The 17,780-nt window shown below is 40.8% G+C and overlaps 1 protein-coding gene across 1 annotated transcript; it reads left to right on the top strand.

The window, feature by feature from the left end:
- The first annotated feature begins 9 nt into the window (after positions 1-9).
- On the top strand, positions 10-12,134 carry RBFA (ribosome binding factor A). Its single transcript, XM_040548829.1, has 7 exons — positions 10-560; positions 1,033-1,075; positions 2,301-2,477; positions 5,090-5,202; positions 6,405-6,489; positions 9,664-9,734; positions 11,414-12,134. The coding sequence occupies exons 1-7, from the start codon at positions 25-27 to the stop codon at positions 11,802-11,804; spliced, it is 1,416 nt and encodes a 471-aa protein (XP_040404763.1). The 5' UTR covers positions 10-24; the 3' UTR covers positions 11,805-12,134.
- Positions 12,135-17,780: the final 5,646 nt, after the last annotated feature.

The following is a 17,780-nucleotide window of genomic DNA, read 5'->3' as shown; positions in this document are numbered from 1 at the left end:
TTGCTGAGCACGAGGTGATATGCTATGGATGATCTCTTGGTCGGTTTGTTCTGGCTGTGTCCCCTCCCAGGTCCTGGTGCACCCGCAGCCTCCTCGCTGTCGGGGCAGCAAGAGAAGCACAAAAATCCTTGGCTCTCTGTAAGCACTGCTCTGCAACAACTAAAAACATCGCTGTTATCACCAAAAAAATCCCAAACACAGCATCTTGCGAGCCTCTGGGAAGAAAATTTACTCTATGCCAGCCAAGACAGCGACCCGTCAGCAGGCCGCCGTCGCCTCAGCGGGGCGGGGCCCTGTGGCACCTCGCCTCCCCAGGGGGCAGGCGCTCAGCCCGGGGCTGCCGCGCCGGCAGGGGGAGCCAGCGCCCCTCAGGAGCCGCCGCCGCCGCCGCCGGTTGCTCCAGCGGCCGGGCCGCGCCGCGCCGGGGGTATGTGGCGGAGCGGGGCGGCGGCGGGCGCGGTGCGGCGGGCGGTAGGGCCGGCCTGCTGCCGGGCGCTGCGCAGCTCGGCCGCCTCGTGCGGCTCCAGGAACCTGCTGAAGAAAATGCTCCACAAGAACAAGTAGGTGCGGGGCCGAGGGGGCCGGGCCTCGTCCGCCGGAGCTCCGCGTAGCCGCGGGCCGGGGTGAGGCTCTCGGTCTGCGCTGCCGTCGGCCGCCTCCTGGGGGCTGCCTCACGCCGGGCCTGGGGAACGAACGGGCTCCTGCGGTGACCGGGCTGGGGCCGCCCGCTGCCGGGCCGCCTGGGCTCGCGGGCACACGGGGGGGGTGAGGCCGGTTGTAGTTATCCCACAGTACGGAAACGTTAGCGCTTGTCTCCCCCTTGCCTCCCTGGTGTAACTTCTGCTGTGGACGGGAAGCATCGCCGCGTATCACCCTAATGCGTAAATGTTATGGGGGAAACTGGAAACTTGAAATGTAGTGGCGCGGCTGTGTGTGTGTCTTCAGGCAGGTGACGTTTTAATTAAGCAGGGTACCCATTATTTCTCTGGGTTGATGAAAGATAAAACTGTATGCCTCTCCTTTTTCCAAAAGAAAGAAGTTTTGGTATGACAGCCCTACCCTGGAGTCTAAAATGGTAAGTACAGGCTTCTAAAATGCTGTGTTCATCTCTTCCAGGGAGAACAAGCTTAAATTTCCTCCATTACCTGTAACTTTGGGAAAAGCGTTTTCTGGTGGAGAAAGAGCAGTATTTAATGAGTGAACAGTAGCACTTCAGTTTTACTGTGATATGCTAGGATTGCTGCAAGAGAAGCTGTTTGTCAAGCTCTTCCCTTGACCATTTCTTCCTTTGTGCCGTTCTTTAATCTGTACTAGCACCAGCACTTCCCTTTGTGGTTTTGAGCCTGTATCAAAAAACTGGTCCAGGTTAAAACTTCTGTATACACACTTAGTTTTAATCCACATCATTTCCCAGTAAGGTTCTCAGCAAGTCTTGGGTGCATATAACCTGTGCCTAGCACAAATAAGGGGATACGCTACAAGAGAAAGCAAACAGTTTCTTATGTAAGTGGCATTGCTGCTTTGTGGCAGAAAAAAAAAAAAAAATGAAACAGTGGCCAAGTGGAACAAAGTTGCTTTTAGGTCAGGTACAGCATTGTGGTCTTCTCTTGTAAGAAGTGTAGGAGTACGTGGAATAGATGTTCTGTGGATCCTTTTGGAAGAAGCGTCTGTTACATGGTTGCCTGTGATTTCAAGGAACTAGGTTTGATGATCCAGGAAATCTTCTCCAGACCAGTTTTCCTATGCTGAAAATGATAGTGTGCATGCTAGAAGTATCAGTGATTTGCACATGCTAGAAGTATCAGTGGTTGGAATTGCTTTCAGTTCTTACTGGTGGGAGGCAAATTTAGATCAGCAGTCTGGAGACGGTGGTACCAGTCCCAGAATGACAGGCCTCTGACTTCATTGCCTTTAATTACTAGATATGCTGGGATTTCTTTAACTTCTAGTTACAATTGTTCTCATAGTTCTCTGTGTGGGCAAACCATGCTGCAAAAAATAAGTGCATGAAACTTACCTGGAAAACAAATTATGTTTGTTTTTCAGTTAACACCAGCTATATTTTAGAAAACTGATTTATTGAGCTACAAAACAGTAAAGTAAGAAATTTTGACTGTAGTACATAAAGGTCAAAGATTTTATCAGTAGAGATATTCTTTACTGAAACATCTGATACATAAGACCTATATAAAGCCAGGACAGCTGCAACAATGCCATTCTAAGACTATACTTAGAGGTACAAAACTATATATAATTTCCTAATGTAAATTTGGAACAACTGTTTGTTTGTATGTTTTAAGATGTACGAACCAACCAAGTTGGCCTCTGTAATGAAAGATGACCATACAAAAACTAGGAAAGAAGATACCATACGCTTTAGAGTCTTGAATAGTCTTATTCATAAAGCTGTGTCAGAGATGATGAGTACCGGTGAAGTTAATCAAGAGCTTCATGACCTCAAGCTGGAAATCTGCAAGGCAAGTGAAAAAAGCTACAGTTTCTGTTGAGCAGCTGTGACTACAACTTGAGGCTGGTGTGGTGTGCTGAAGGAGCCCCCAGGTATTGTGATGCATGCAGGAAGAGTTTTGCAGCATTGCTGCTGCACAGCAAAATGAGCCTCAGTTCACCTTTCATGCGAGGAGAGTTTTGCCACTGTTGCACCTCATTTAGTAGACCTTTGTCAATATAATGCTAATGCCACTTAGGCCAACTAAAAAATGGTGTTGCTGGTATGTTTTTTTTTTCCTGTTATTTGTACATGTATAATTTGTATTGCCCTTTCAGAAGGAGGAGCCTGATTTTTACCAACATGAATGTATCTTTCCAGGAGTCTTTATGCAGCTGTGTGAGAGCTGATTCATCCTTGAGTCCCTTACCAGCTTCATTATGACCTAAACGGGGCATGAGCTTAGAGCAAAAAAAGTCAAGACTTAAGACAATAGCATTGGCAAGCAAGGTTTCAGAAACAATTAGCTACAAATTCCAATTCTATCTCATTTTGTCATAATTCACAGGTTTAAAAAAGATGTTACAACTGTGATTCAGGAACTAAGTCAGTCTCCATATTCTTGTTTACTGTCAGTAGTTTTTTCTGCTATGTCTGCTGTTCTTTTCAAATGAAATGATACAAATGTCAAGCTCAAAAGCTTGACAGACTTAGCTTATTTGGTTAGAAGTGTGGGAAAAAAAATCATACGTCATAGCCGCATCTATGACAAAACATTTGTCATTTACAATTGAAATGGATCTTTTTGTTGGCTGATTTCATTCTGTCTTCAAACAAATTATTAAAATTACATGGGTGAAGTTAATTTTTTTTGGATCAGTATGTGCATTGTCCTACACACCATATTTCTCTGTAGGGCTTTACGGATTGCTTGTCTAACCCTGATGGCACATGAAAATACTGGCTGTTGTCAGCAAGCCACAGTGCTTTCAGGAGACATTGCTGTAAATGAAACAACATTTTTAACTTAAAAGTGAGGGAAAGAAACAGCCTTTTTTGAAATGTAGTGCAGATTTCTTTATAACAGTATAGTGCTTATTGTTCGTGTAGCACTGAGACTTGTTCCTAATTTACTCTTATGCTAATTCTGATCTGATGTTGTTACTTTCATTATAGAATCATAGAATAAAGGTTGAGCACTCTAAGATCATCTAGTCCAACCTTTAACCTAGTTCTAAAGTCCACCACTAAACCACGCTACTAAGTTCTAAATCTACATGTTTCTTGAAGACCTCCAGGGATGGTGACTCAACCATTTCCCTGGACAGCCTGTTCCAATGCAGCACAACACTTGCAGTAAAGAAATTTCTCATAATATCCAACCTAAACCTCCCCTGGTGCAACTTGAGGTCATTTCCCTCTTCTTGTCACTTGGTGCTTGGGAGAAGAGCCCAGTCCCCACCTTGTTATAGCCTCTTTTAAGATAATTGTAGTGTGATAAGGTCTCCCCTGAACCTCCTTTTCCACAGGCTAAACAACCCCAGTTCCCTCAGACACTCCTCATAAGACCTGTGTTCTAGAGGCCTCGCTGGCTTTTTTGCTGTTCTCTGGACACACGCTGTCACCTCAATGCCCTTCTCATAGTGAGGGACGCAAAGCTAAACACAGTATTCAAGGTTGACTTTACCAGAGCCAAGGACAGAAGGACAATCATTTTCCTAGTCCTGCTGGCCACACTATTTCTGGTACAAGCCAGGATGCCATTGGCCTTCTTGGCCACCTGAGCACACTGCTGGCTCATGATCACTAAGCTGTCAACTAATACCACCAGGTCCCTTTCTGCTGAGCAGCCTGCCAGCCACTCTTTCCCCCAGTCTGCAGCATTGCATGGGGTTGTTTGCCCCAAGTGCAGGACCCAGCACTTAGCCTTGTTGAACCTCATACAGTTGGCCTTGGCCCATCAGTCTGGCCTATCCAGATCCCTCTGCAGAGCCCTCTTACCCTTGAGGAGATAACACTCGTGCCCAACTTGGTGTCTGTAAACTTACTGAGGGTGCACTCGATCCTCTCATCCAGATCATTGATAAAGATATTGAAGAGAATGGGCCCCAGTACTGAGCCCTGGGAGACAATACTAGTGACTGTCCTCCAGCAATTAACTCCATTCCCCACGACTCTTTGGGCCCAGCTACCCAGCCAGTTTTTAATCCAATGAAGCACACACCTGTCCAGGCCTTGAGCAGACAGTTTCTTCAGGAGAATGCTGTGGGAAATGGTATCAAAAACCTTACTGAAGTCTAGATAGACCACATCCACAGCCTTTGAGATGGTAGTACCCTCATGTTGACTAAATATAGCGCTGTCAGTAACATGGAGGTGTTGACATTTAAATTCACTGGGCAGTGAATTGCATAAATAAAAAAAAAACATCTTCAGGTACTGAACATAAACCATAGCTCTGTAAAGGCACCATGTAATTTTGGTTCTTAGAAGCAGGGATGAAAGAACACTTTCTCTTCAGAATTTAGATATCTAGTTTGAGTCACTGCATGTTTATTCGTGAACCAGAGGCTTTGTTGTATATGAAGTGTGTATGTGCGTATATAGATACAAAGTTTTAAAGTCACATTTGTCTTTTTGCAGGTTTCCCTGGCATCAAACTTCTCAGCATGTCGTGTGTACTGGAATCCTGCTGCTATTACAGAGAATGAAAGTTATGTTGAAGGTTTACTGCAGAAGAGTGCTCCACGTATACGGTACCACCATGTGATGAACAGTTAGACTGCTTCATAAATTCCTAGCTGTGTTATAGTAACAAATGAGTATTTCTGACTGTCTACATCTGACCTGTTAGGATGCTTTTGTATTTTATACATTTGGAGTCAGAGCATCTCCTGTGATGAGCCTCACAGGGATGGATGGCTGTCAGACCAGCTGTGAATTCTCCCAGTGGAGTGCAGCTGGTTTACTTGGTTTCTCTGCTTTCATAGGCTTGGACTGAACTGAGCAGAAAGAAAGAGGAGTTTGGCTAAAGTAGCACTTCATTATACTAGTGATGGTGGCCTGAATATGCTGTACTTAACAGTAGGTCAGAATGTGATGCTGCACAAGAGGATTGGCAATTACAACAGTTATCTCCGTACAGGCTCATTGTGCAATTCTGATCACTAGAGACACGTTGGACCTCTAGAAGGGATGACTGATTTTACAGAAATCCTTCACAATACTCAAAACAAAACAAAAATGTCAGGATGTTACCATGTATTGATGCATTTACTCATTTCTGGTGGAGGGTCCAATGAGTTTTCAGGATACCATGGAGACTTCTGTCTCTCTCTGTGCATGGCTTAACCCTCTGCTATCCAGCCAGTCTGTTGGAAGATCAGGATTTCACCCCGTGGGGAAGGTGTCATTGAAGCATAATTGTAGGTCTATCTCTTTTTCCTCTGTTTCCCAAGGCCTGTAATTCCTGCTCCATCACAATGGCCTCCTTTACTCTCAACAGCTTCCACACTTTGAGCAGGAACGTTGCTGGCTGGGAAGATGACAAGGGAAGCTCAGTCAGTCCCTCTTGCAGCTACCATGTAGGGCTAGTTGTCTTGCCATGCTGTGAGGGCTCTATCTCACCGCTGTTCTCACTGTTACAGTGGGGATGAGGAAGCCAAATCAAGATTGGAAAGACTTGAACCAGCCTGTGCATATAGGAGACAAATCTAATACCATCACTACTTAGGGATCTACAGCTAATAATTTTTGTATGTTACACATTCAGAGTTGGGATTTTGCAGTGATGTTATTTAGTGCCTTAGCACTAACCAGAATGGATACAGGTCAGACTGTTAAGTTTTGCAATCTGGATCTTTAAATGTGTAGTACTGTTAGAATTAATTTAATGTATTTTACCTTTCCTCGAGGTGCTATACAGTTATTCATACTGGTGAATGTTGTATTTTTGCAGGTATCTCCTGATGAGTCAGCAAATTTTAGGAAATGTACCCCCGATAGTATTTGTAAAAGACAAAGAAGCTGCAGCTGTAAAAAAGGTAATTGTAATCCTTGACTCAACGTACAAATATCATGCAGATGTAGGACTTAAATATCATAATGTTTAGGAATACTGAGAAAGCTGATATATTAATTGCTACATTAAAAATCGGTCTTTGTCTATACTTGTTGTACTTCATGTTCCAAAGCATTTTAGCAAAGAATCTTTAGTAAGATTGATGATTATATACAATGTAAAAGAACCTTTGCAGCCATTGCCTCATTAACTTTTTTTTGAGGCTACTATTAAAACTTCTGAAGTGAGAAGCTTGTGACAGATAATTAATTAGGCTAAAAAATAAATCCTAAAAAATGATATTACATTTTTAAGGAATAATACATGTTAGCCAATATACGGTATGGTCTGGCATACGTGATTCTGTATAAAATGAGGTCTGAGAAGCTGTCTTCCATATTTTAAATATTATGTGTTTTTAAAATGCCAGTGAATCTAATCCGTGATTTTTAGTTTTAGTTTTTTTACCCCAACCTTTTTCCATTTGTGAATTGTTATAACGTTTCTGGGGAAAGACATATCTTTGCATAGAGGATGTAAGCTCACTCATACTATTTTTTCTCCCTTCTTTTTAACTTACCTTTATTATTTGTTGGGGGATCCTGTTGTTTCTCCTAGTAGAATGGGTCTCAACAGGCATCTGAGATTCACTCAGAGAGTCGACTCTTAATTAAAGCAGCAAGAATTTAGTGGTACTTATATATCAGTTCAAGCTGGGTGCCTCTAAGGAGGGACCCTGCTCAAAATTTTCCATGGGTTCTTGTACCTGTACAATCTTTGTTTTTGTCCTCTATAGTCCAATCAGTTCTCAGTACATATACGTTATGTTCCTTCAGAATGGTGGTTCTTTATTGCAGGGCAGGATGGCTTCTCTTACTGCCCACAGCAGGGTGGCTTCTGTTATCTCGGCAGGCTCTGATCTGGTGCAGCCCTTGGTCAATACATCCCCCCTTTCCCTATTGGCGTCACCCAGTACCCACACAATGCCATTCACAGTTCTCAGTCACCACTACATACCAGGTTCAGCTGATGCAGAGCTCATGCTGTGGTCTAAGGCATCACTAAATTTCCTCTACTAACGTGAAACAATAGCTACCTGAATTCCTTACATACCAGCAGCTTGTTTCTCCGAATACTCATTTTCTATCATGGTGTGGAAATAGTTTTAGAATAATGTTGTTTGGAAATTCACTGTTACTAGGACTGTGAAGTGAGAATCCTAGAAGAGAAGAGTGACACCAATGAGTGAAATTATGTGCAAAATTGCCTCCTCAGGCTGTTGATGTGAATTTAAAGGACATTAGTTGAAAAGAGTATGTTCACATTTCTGTGCCCTGAAGTGCCTTATTCTTAGATGTGTTACTATTGTGACGATCATATGTAAATTCTGTTAATTACTTATGGGCTCATGTAGTGCATATTAGCAGAGCTGGAAGAAATAACAAGACTTCATACTCTCTAGAAATGCAGTAAAATGGCTAGAACTTTTTTTGGTGAAAAGTTCTGACACTTTGATGACAGTGCACTGATCCACAGTGCAGATCTTTTTAACCTACATTAGCACAAGAATAAAAATGAACTAAACACTTCTGAAAGCTGTTTGTATTTGTTCATACTCTCCACCTAATCACCGCAAGAATTTCTACACAACCTACCTGTGATTATGGAAGTGCTTTGTTTACAGTCACTGTGTTATTAACTTATCTAGATGGAGCTACAAATAGCTATTCCTGCAGGCCCTACCTTTCAGGTTGATTATTATGGAATCTGTTTTGTTAATCAGTGTATCTCAAACTTCTTTAAACAACCACTTACTCTTTTTGAAGATGAAAAACTCTTGGACCACCTTACCTTGAAGTTGTCTGAAGCACAGGCACCCAGAAAGTTAACCACTCAAGATGTGCAAAAACCCTCCATATATAGCTCCTATCAGTGAATGGCACTAGAAAGCACTTGGATGGATCATATTTTCATACTTTGAAGACCATCAGATGTATGTAATCTACAGATTCAAATAACAGGGCTTGAAATAATGTAGCTGAAACTTTTTTAAGCTTTGCAAGAGAGAAGGAACATACTATTCAACTCTCATTAAAAGGATTAAACCCTGAATTAGAAGGGAAGGAATGCAAAGAAAAGAAGGAATAAAAGTTTTGAATGAGATAAACTGTACCTAATTGTGAAAAGTTTGTCTTTACTGAATATACTAGATTTTTAGCATTTACGGGTTATATGTTAAAAGGGAACTTGGAACTCCCCTATAATAGAGACAAAAACTTGCAGAAATTGAAAAGAAACAGGCTGAGGGAGTTGGTGTAGTTCAGCCTGGAGAAGAGAAGGCTCTTGGGACACGTTATAGTGGCCTTCAAGTACCTAAAGTGGGGTGACAAGAAAACTGGAGAGGAACTCTTCCAGGGAGTGTAGTGATAGGACAAGGAGTAATGGCTTTAAACTAAAAGAGGGGAGATTTATATTATATATAAGGAAGAAATTATTCCCTTGGAGGGTGGTGAGGCACTGGAGCAGGTTGCCCAGAGAAATTGTGGATGCCCCCTCCCAGGGGCCAGGTTCAGGGCCAGGTTGGATGGGGCTTTGAGCAACCTGGTCTGGTGGGAGGTGTCCCTGCCCATGGCAGGGGCGCTGGGATTAGATGATCTTTAAGGTTCCTTCCAACCCAAACCATTCTATACCTCTGTGAAATCCCAGTGTAAGGATGTTATGAAAAATGATTTGGAAGGCTGAAGTAAGACCATATAAAAAAAAAAAATTACATCTATCACACAATCCCTAACCAGCTGTTCAGAATATACATAAGGCAAAAAAAACCCTTGTGAGAATAGTAACCCATGGCTCAGTTACACTATTTGACACAAACTTCCTAGGCAAGAAGGATAGTGCTTCTTGGCACTGTTGGAAACTAAAAAATTCACAAGATCTGATGTGATGTAAATTCAGCTTACAGCCAGTGAAGAATTATACCCTAACATATATTTTGCAGTAGTGAAATGTAAATGGAGGAAAAGGCTATTTTGAAATGGTTTTGCTAAGTATTCTAACGTAGAAAAAACATACTGTTTTGTATTTGTTTCTTGTAGAGGTATGAACAAAGTAATTTAGTAGAGTGACTTTAATATGTATTGTCTTTGTGTATTTACAGGTTGAGGAATTATTGTCAATTGCTGATTTTGGACCTGAAGAAGAAAATATATTATCTCAAAATGATTCCAGGTGAGTTTTTTGAATCAAAATAATACAAATGTCCATTTTCATCTCTGTTGACCAGCTTAAAATGGGGTTTGGCATGACACAAAGTTTATTTTAATTAGATGTGTATATTTTTGTTATCTCAGAGTTCAGCAAGGTGATGTAAGGAAATAAAAGGTAGAAAAGAGACTTTATGGAAGACCTTACGAATTAGGGGCCTTTTATTAACAGAAAAAAAAAACAACAAAAAACCTAGGGCAAAAAAATGTAATCATCCCAGAAATTCAATGGCGTTTTAATTTGTTAAGCTTTCTTTGCTAACACCACGCCCATTTATTAAAATTGAGAGAAAATATTTCTTACTGTATATGCTCTAGTCTACTTTCATATTTTAGTGCAGACACACTTTTATAGGTTATTTTGTCTGTGGTTCTTGTGCACAGGTACCTTGCTGCAGGTTTGCAAAATGACTGAATTGTCATTTGTAACACTATACTGTATATGCTTTTGGAGGCAACTAACCCATAAAGTGATGTCAGAACATAGTTCTAAAAATCAGCTGTGTTTAACATCTATACTTGAGGCAACACAGTCATAAGACCTTTTTACTTGCAGACCCAATACTTATTCTGGTATTAGTATCTTAACTTCTATGAGAGAAGTATTTTTGGAACTTCTTAGAATTCAAGATTCACTGTGTTTGCAATCGTTAAACATAAAAAAAAAAGTTTCAGAGCAGTAATATTTGTTTCTTGCTGTTAGTCTTCTCATGAGAATAAAAGCCTTATATTTACCAATATAAATAGATTGCTCGCCTTCCATTTGTCCACTTTTTTACTGGCATAAGTTTGTATTGTTATACTTGTACATAGAATCATGGAATCATAGAATGCTTTGGATTGGAAGGGACCTTAAAAGATCTTCTAATTCCATGCCATGGGCAGGTACACCTTCCATCAGACATACCTGCATACATTTTAGTGATCAATCTCTCAAAATTAACAAAATGTTACTTAATTTAGCATTCTTCTATGAGGGATTTTTGGCTCTTGAGGGACAATGATGATGATCTACTAGCATAATGATTATTTGAACTGGATGCTCAAAACCAGGAGCTTTCCACTGGTGTGCTGTAGTCTCTTGGTAGAAATGACTTTTCAGACTTTAATGTCTCATAGGACTGTTTATCAGTTGCAAATCAGAACTTGCTTCTTGGAGGAAATTGCTTGTTGTGACAGACTTTCCCACAGGGCACCTAACAGCTTGTTCTATTTGTATCTTGTGGGAATACTTCTGTCTGGCTTAAGGTGCTACATGGTCATTGGTATGTGTGTCTGATGTGTGCTAGGCACAGGCAGCTGTTTTTCACTTCTTGAAAAAGCTAGGAGTGGTCTAACTTCCTTGGGGCTCCCAGATCCAGTGCTCACTCTGGAATGAAATTTTAATCTGGAATGTAGTTGTTTGCCCCCCCGCCCCGAATCTGTTGAAATGCTGACCAGATTATACGTAGCCAGTCCACACATAGTGCAGTGGTATTGCTTCCTTCTTAACATAAGGAGCACAATGCTGAACACAGGTCATTAATAAAGTCAAACTGAAAACTCCAGTTTATTTATAGGTTCCTCAAGTTGTCCCAATTTGTATTGTTCCTTAAATTATATGCAGGGGGGAAAAATACATATATATTTTTTTCCTTTCCACAGTAAACCATTCTCCTCAGCAACCCAATCTTCTGATTCACCCATGCGGTCCAATCTTTTTGGTATTGATCATGAACTGCTGAATAAGCAGATAATGGACTACAAAAGACTGAAAGTGTCAAGAGGTACAGAAAGCATTTGCTGGACACAAAAACAGGAGCAGCAGCTGTCAAAGATTCAAAAGAAAATGAAAAAGAAAAAGACGAGAAATCCTCCTGATGATGACATCACCCCACAGAAACACTTACTGGACAGATACGAAGCTGATTATTTGGATGATAACACTGATTCAATCTCAGACTATGAAATAGATGATGAATTACAGGAAGGGGTAAATGAATTGGAGGCAGGTGATGGCAAAACTCAAAGTCAGCCTCCTGTTAAATTGAAATGAAGTGGAAAAAGACTGTTTAAAATGGAGGTTGACAACGGTAAACATAATTAATAAATAAATAAAACACTGAAAGATTACTTTTTTGTAGCCTGTTTACCACTTTCTCTTTCAAAAAAGAAGTTTGCCACACATGGAGGTTTGCTAGCACAAGATGGTATGTAAGAAAAGTTAAAATGGTGTTTGTGACATTCTGTTAAGCAGCTTTAAAGCAGACACGGTTGTAGCGATTCCAGCTAGACAGCAGTTTTTAATAACAAAACATACGTAGTGCAACACTGTATGCTAAAACTTCTTGCAATTCTGTTATTTCCAATAAAATTATTGCTTCTGTGAAGAAATTTTATTTATTTATTTTTTCAGTAATCTGGATAAGAATAATCACTAAGTGATGGTACCTGCTATTTCAAGATCAGGTCAGGAAGGAAGAGGGAAATGAAATACTGATAGTGGAGTTCAAAGAGCAGCCTTCAGCACAGGAAGACCAGAAGAGGATGTTCTCTAGGGATCCTAGTCTAATGGGGGGGACTCATTCCACAAGAAGGTAAAACCCATTGAGGCTATGGCCAGTAAAGTTACAACCCTGAAAGAAAAATCAAGTTATTTATGTTAATATTTAGAAAATGACAGTTGTAAAAAGAGAATTGTAACCAGAAGAGAATGGAGAACTGCTGACCTCTTGAGAAAAATTGGGCAAAGCACTGACTGTGACTGAAAAAATGTACTGAAAACTCAAAGGTGGAAAAAAAGGAGCAAGGAAGAGTGCCTCAGTAACTGTTTAAGATTTAGAAATGAATAAGGAATCATATAAAATTGAGAAATGACACTCCTTGGATATATTGACCTTTTATTAAGGTTAGGATAGGGTTAGGGTTAGGGTTGAGTTAGGGTTAAGGTTATGGATAGGGTTAGGGATTTGGGTTAGGGTTAGGTTAGGGTTACGGTTTAGTTATGGTTAGGGTTTATGTTAGGGTTAGGTTAGGGTTTATGGTTAGGGTTAAGGCTAGGTTAAGGTTAGAGGTTATGGGTAGGGTTAGATTAGGGTTAGAGTAAGGGTTCAGGTTAGGGTTGGATTAGCGTTTTGGTTAGGGTTAGGTCTAGGGTTGGATTAGAGTTAGGGTTAGGGTTTGGGTTAGTGTGAAGGTTGGATTAGGGTTAGGGTTAGAGTTACGTTTAGATTTAGGGTTAGGGTTAGAGTTAGGGGTTAGGTTTAGGTTTAGCATTACGTTTAGTGTTTGGATTAGGGCTAGGATTGGATTATAATTGCAATTAGATTTAGGGTTAGAGGTAAGGTTAGAGTTTGGGTAAGGGTTCGAGTTAGAGTTACGGTTAGGGTTAGGTTGAGGGTTAGGGTTAGTGTTAGGTCTTGGAATGGATTAGTTTCACTTAGGGTTAGTGTTAGGATATGTTTTGGGGTTAGGGTTAGGTTTAGGGTTATGGTTAGGGTTTAGGTTGGATTTGGGGTTAGGGTTGCATTAGGGTTAGGGTTGGATTAGAGTTAGCGTTAGTCTTTAGAGTTAGGTTTAGGTTTAGAGTTAGGGTTAGGGTTAGGGTCAGGGTTAGGTTTGGGTCTAGGGTTAGGGCTAGGTTTGGATTAGAGTTGGGATTAGGGTTAGAATTTTAGGTAGGGTTAGGGTTTGTGTTAGGGTAAGGGTTAGGTTTGGGGTTATGGTTACGTCTAGGGTTGGATTAGAGTTTCAGTTAGGATTAGGGTTAGCATTAGGTTTTGTGTTAGGGTTACGGTTAGGGTTAGCGTTAGTTTTAGAGTTAAGTCTGGGTTAAGGCTAGGATTGTATTAGAGTTCCTATTAGGGTTATGGTTAGAGCTAGGATTTTGGTTAGGGTTATGGTTCTTGGTGGATTAAAATTACGGTTAGGGTTAGGGTTTGGGTAAGGGTTAGGTTTAGAGTTAAGGTTAGCATTAGGATCAGGGTTTGGGTTCGGGTTAGCTCTACAGTTAGGGTTAGGATTGGATTAGAGTTGGGATTAGGTTTAGAGTTAGGGGTTGGGTTGGGGTTAGGTTTAGGGTTAGGGCTAGGATTTGTGTTAGGGTTAGGGTTATCTTTAGGTCTAGGTTTACATCTAGGATTGGATTGGAGCTGAAATTAGGATTAGGGTTAGGGTTAAGATTCGGTTTAGGTTTAGGGTTATGGTTAACATTAGGGGTCGGTTAAGGGTAAGGGATAGGGTTAAGAGTTTGGTCTAGGGTTAGGACTAGGATTGGATTAGAGTTGCAATTAGGGTTAGGGTTAGGTTTAGTGGTTTTTTTTTGTGGTTATGGTTACATTTAGGTTTATGGTTATATTTAGGGCTAGGTTTGGATTAGGTTTAGGGTTGGATTAGGAATAGGGGTTAGGGTTTTGGTTAGGGTTTGAGTTAGGGTGAGGGTTAGGGTTGCATTAGGATTAGGGTTAGAGTTAGGGTTATGGTTAGGTCTAGGGTTAGGTCTAGGATTGGATTAGAATTGTAATTAGGGTTTGGGTTAGAGGTATGTTTAGGGTTCAGGTAAGGGTTAGGGTTACAATTAGGGTTAGGGTTAGGATTAGGTTTCTGGGTTAGGTCTAGAGCTAGGGCTAGGATTGGATTAGAGTTGCAAATAGGGTTAGGGTTAAGGTTTCGTTGGGGTTAGGGTTAGTTTTTGGTTAGGGTTAGGGCTAGGATTACGGTTAGGGTTAGGTTTAGGGTAATGTTTAGGGTTAGTATAAGGGTTAGGGTTAGGTTCAGTTTTAGGGTTAGGGTTCAGATTAGCTTCAGTGTTGCAGTAGGGTTAGGGTTCGGGTTTGGGTTATTGTTAGGGTTAGAATTAGGGTTCCGGTAAGGGTTAGGGTTAGGTTTGGATTACGGTTAGGTTTAGCATTAGGGTCAGGTTCGGGTAGAGCTAGGGTTAGTGTCAGGGCTAGGGTTAGGTTTGGGCTATATATAGGTTTATATGTAGGTTCTGGATTAGGGTTAGTGTTAGGGTTCTGGTTTGAGTAGTGTTCGTGATCAGGTTAGGGTTATGGTTAATTTTAGGTTTAGCATTACGTTTGGGTTATGGATAAATTTAGAGTTAGGTTCAGGATTAGGGTTAGTGTTAGTGTGTTAGTGTTACGATTAGGTTTAGGGTTACGGATAGTGTAAGGTCTAGGGTTGGATTAGAGTTTCAGGTAGGGTTAGGGATAGGGTTACGTTTACGGTGAGGGTTAGGGCTATGGTTAGGGTTGGGTCTAGGGTTGGATTAGAGTTTCAGTAAGGTTCAGGGTTAGGGTTAGAGATAGTGTTAGGTCTAAGGTTTGATTAGAATTTCAGTTGGAGTTAGGGTTAAGGATAGGATTAGGGCTCAGGTTTGGGTTAGGGTTAGGTTTAGGATTTGGATCAGATTTTGTGTTATATTAGGGTTACATTTAGGGCTAGGGTTAGGGTTCGGGTTCAGGTTAGGTTTTTTTTTGGATTAGCATTAGGGTTAGGGTTAGTTTAGGGATAAGGTTAGGTCTATGGTTGGATTAGAGTTTCAGTTAGGGTTAGGAATAGGGTTACATTTAAAGTTAGTGTTAGTCTTAGTTTTAGGGTTAGGGTTAGGTTTGGGTTATGGATAGCTTCAGGGTTAGGGTTAGTGTTAGTTTTACAGTTAGGATTAGGGTTAGGGTTATGGTCACGTTTAGTTTTAGGTTTATGTTTAGGTTCAGGTTTAGGATTAGGGTTCGAGTTAGGGTTAGGGTTAGCATTAGTGTTAAGGTTATGGTTAGCGTTAGTTTTGGGTTACGGATAGGTTCAGGGTTAGTATTAGGGTTTGGGTTTGGGTTAGGTTTAGGCTTGGATTATGGATAGGCTCAGGGTTAGGGTTAGGTTTAGGTTTAGGGTCAGGGTTAGTTTTAATGGTAGGGTTTGTGTTAGTGTTAGGTCTAGGGTTGGATTAGAGTTTCACGTAGGGCTAGGGTTAGGTTTAGGATTAGTTCTAGGGTTTGATTAGAGTTTCACGTAGGGCTAGGGTTAGGTTTAGGATTAGTTCTAGGGTTTGATTAGAGTTTCAGTGAGTGTAAGGGTTAGGGTTAGCTTTATGTTTAGGTTTAGTGTTAGTTTTACGGTTAGATGTAGGGTTAGGTTTAGGGTTAGGGTTACGGTTATGGTTAGCTTTAGGTTTAGGTTAAGGGTCTGACTTGTCCTAGGGTTACAGGTAGGGTTTGGGTTAGTGTTCGCATTGGATTAGAGTTACAGTTAGGGTTAGGTTTTGGGTTAGGGTTGGATTAGAGTAAAGGTTAGGATTAGGGTTAGGATTAGTGTTATGTTTATGTTTAGGGTTAGGGTTGTGTTACGGTTAAGTTCAGGGTTAGGGTTAGGATATGGGTTAGGGTTAGGTTTGGGTTACAGATAGGGTTAGGGTTAGGTTTATGTTTAGGGTTAGGGTTAGGGTTATGATTTCTTTAGTGTTATGATTAGGGTTATGGTTGAGGTTGAGTTTTGAGTTTGGATTTCTGTTATGTTTCTGGTTAGGTTTAGTGTCACGGATTCGGTTTTAGGTTAGTGTTAGGGTTACGGATTGGTTTAGGGTTAGGGTTGGATTAGAGTTAGGGTTATGATTAGGTTTGTGGTTGGGCTTGGATTATTTTACCATTAAGATTAGGGTTAGGTTTGGATTAGGGTTATATTTGTGTCAGTGGTAGGTTTAGGGTTTGAGTTAGGGTCAGATTAACCTTTTTAAATTTTTTTTTAAAGTTAGGTTTATGGATAAGGTTAGGGTTAGGTTTAGGGTTAGGGTTAGGGATAGGGCTGGGTTTAGGGTTTTGTTAGTGTTATCTCTAGAGCTATGGTTAGGTTTAGGTCTAGGGTTAGATTTAGGGTTATGATTTTTTTTAGTGTTAGGGTTATGGTTGAGTTTAGGTTTAGAATTTGAGTTAGTGTTATGTTTCTGGTTAGGTTTTAGATGAGGGTTAGGGTTAGAATTAGGTTTAGGTTTAGATTAGGGCTAGGTTTTGTATTAGGGTTAGGGTTAAGGTTTAGGGTTAGGGTTTGGCTTTGGTTAGTGTTATGGCTAGGGCTAGGGTTAGGGTTAGGTTTAGGATTGGGGTTGTTTTATCGTTAGGGTTGAGGTTGATTTAGAGTTTGGGTTAGTGGTATCATTTTTGTTAGATTTAGGGTCAGTGTTAGGATTTCGGTTAGGGTTAGGTTTATTGTTGGATTAGCTTTAGGGTTATAGTTAGTTTTAGGGTTGCGGTAGGGATAGGTTTAGGTTTGGATTAGCATTAGGGTTTAGTGTTAGGGTTAGTATTAGGGTTAGGATTTAGGCTGGATTATGTTTAGGGTTAGGTTTATAGTTAAGGTTAGTGTTGGATTAGTATTAGCATTAGGATTGTGGGTTACGGTTAGGGTTAGTGTTAGAGTGATGTCAGGTTTGTTTTTGAGTTAGTGTTAGGTTTAGGGTTAGGTATGGATTAGCGTTAAGTTTAGGTTTATGGCTAGGGTTAGGTTTAGGGTTATGGATAGGGTTAGGTTTAGGGTTTTGTTAATGTTAGGGCTAGGGTTAGGGTTATGATTTGTTTAGTGTTAGGATTAGGGTTATGGTTGAGGTTGTGTTTAGAGTTTGGGTTTGTGTTATGTTTCTGGTTAGATTTAGGGTCAGGGTTAGGGTTAGGATTAGGTTTAGGTTTAGATTAGGGCTAGGGTTAGTATTAGTTTTAGGGTTAAGATTTGGTTTAGGGTTAGAGTTAGGCTTTGGTTAGTTTTATGGCTAGGGCTAGGGTTAGCGTTAGGTTGAGTTTTGGGGTTTAGCATTGGGTTTGGGGTTCAGTTTGAGGTTGGTTTAGAGTTTTGGTAAGTGGTATGGTTCTGGTTAGGCTTAGGGGCATTGTTATGTTTAGGGTTAGGGCTAGGTTTTTGGGTGGATTAGCTTTAGGGTTAAGGCTAGTTTTAGGGTTTGGGTTAGTTTAAGGTTTATGGTTAGGTTTAGTCCTTCGGGTAGGGTTAGGTTTAGGTTTGGATTAGCATTGAGGTTAGTGTTATGTTT

This window comes from Cygnus olor, chromosome 2 (genome assembly GCF_009769625.2).
Source record: "Cygnus olor isolate bCygOlo1 chromosome 2, bCygOlo1.pri.v2, whole genome shotgun sequence".
NCBI classification, from domain to species: domain Eukaryota; kingdom Metazoa; phylum Chordata; class Aves; order Anseriformes; family Anatidae; genus Cygnus; species Cygnus olor.
This window is presented reverse-complemented; position numbering and strand designations above follow the sequence as displayed.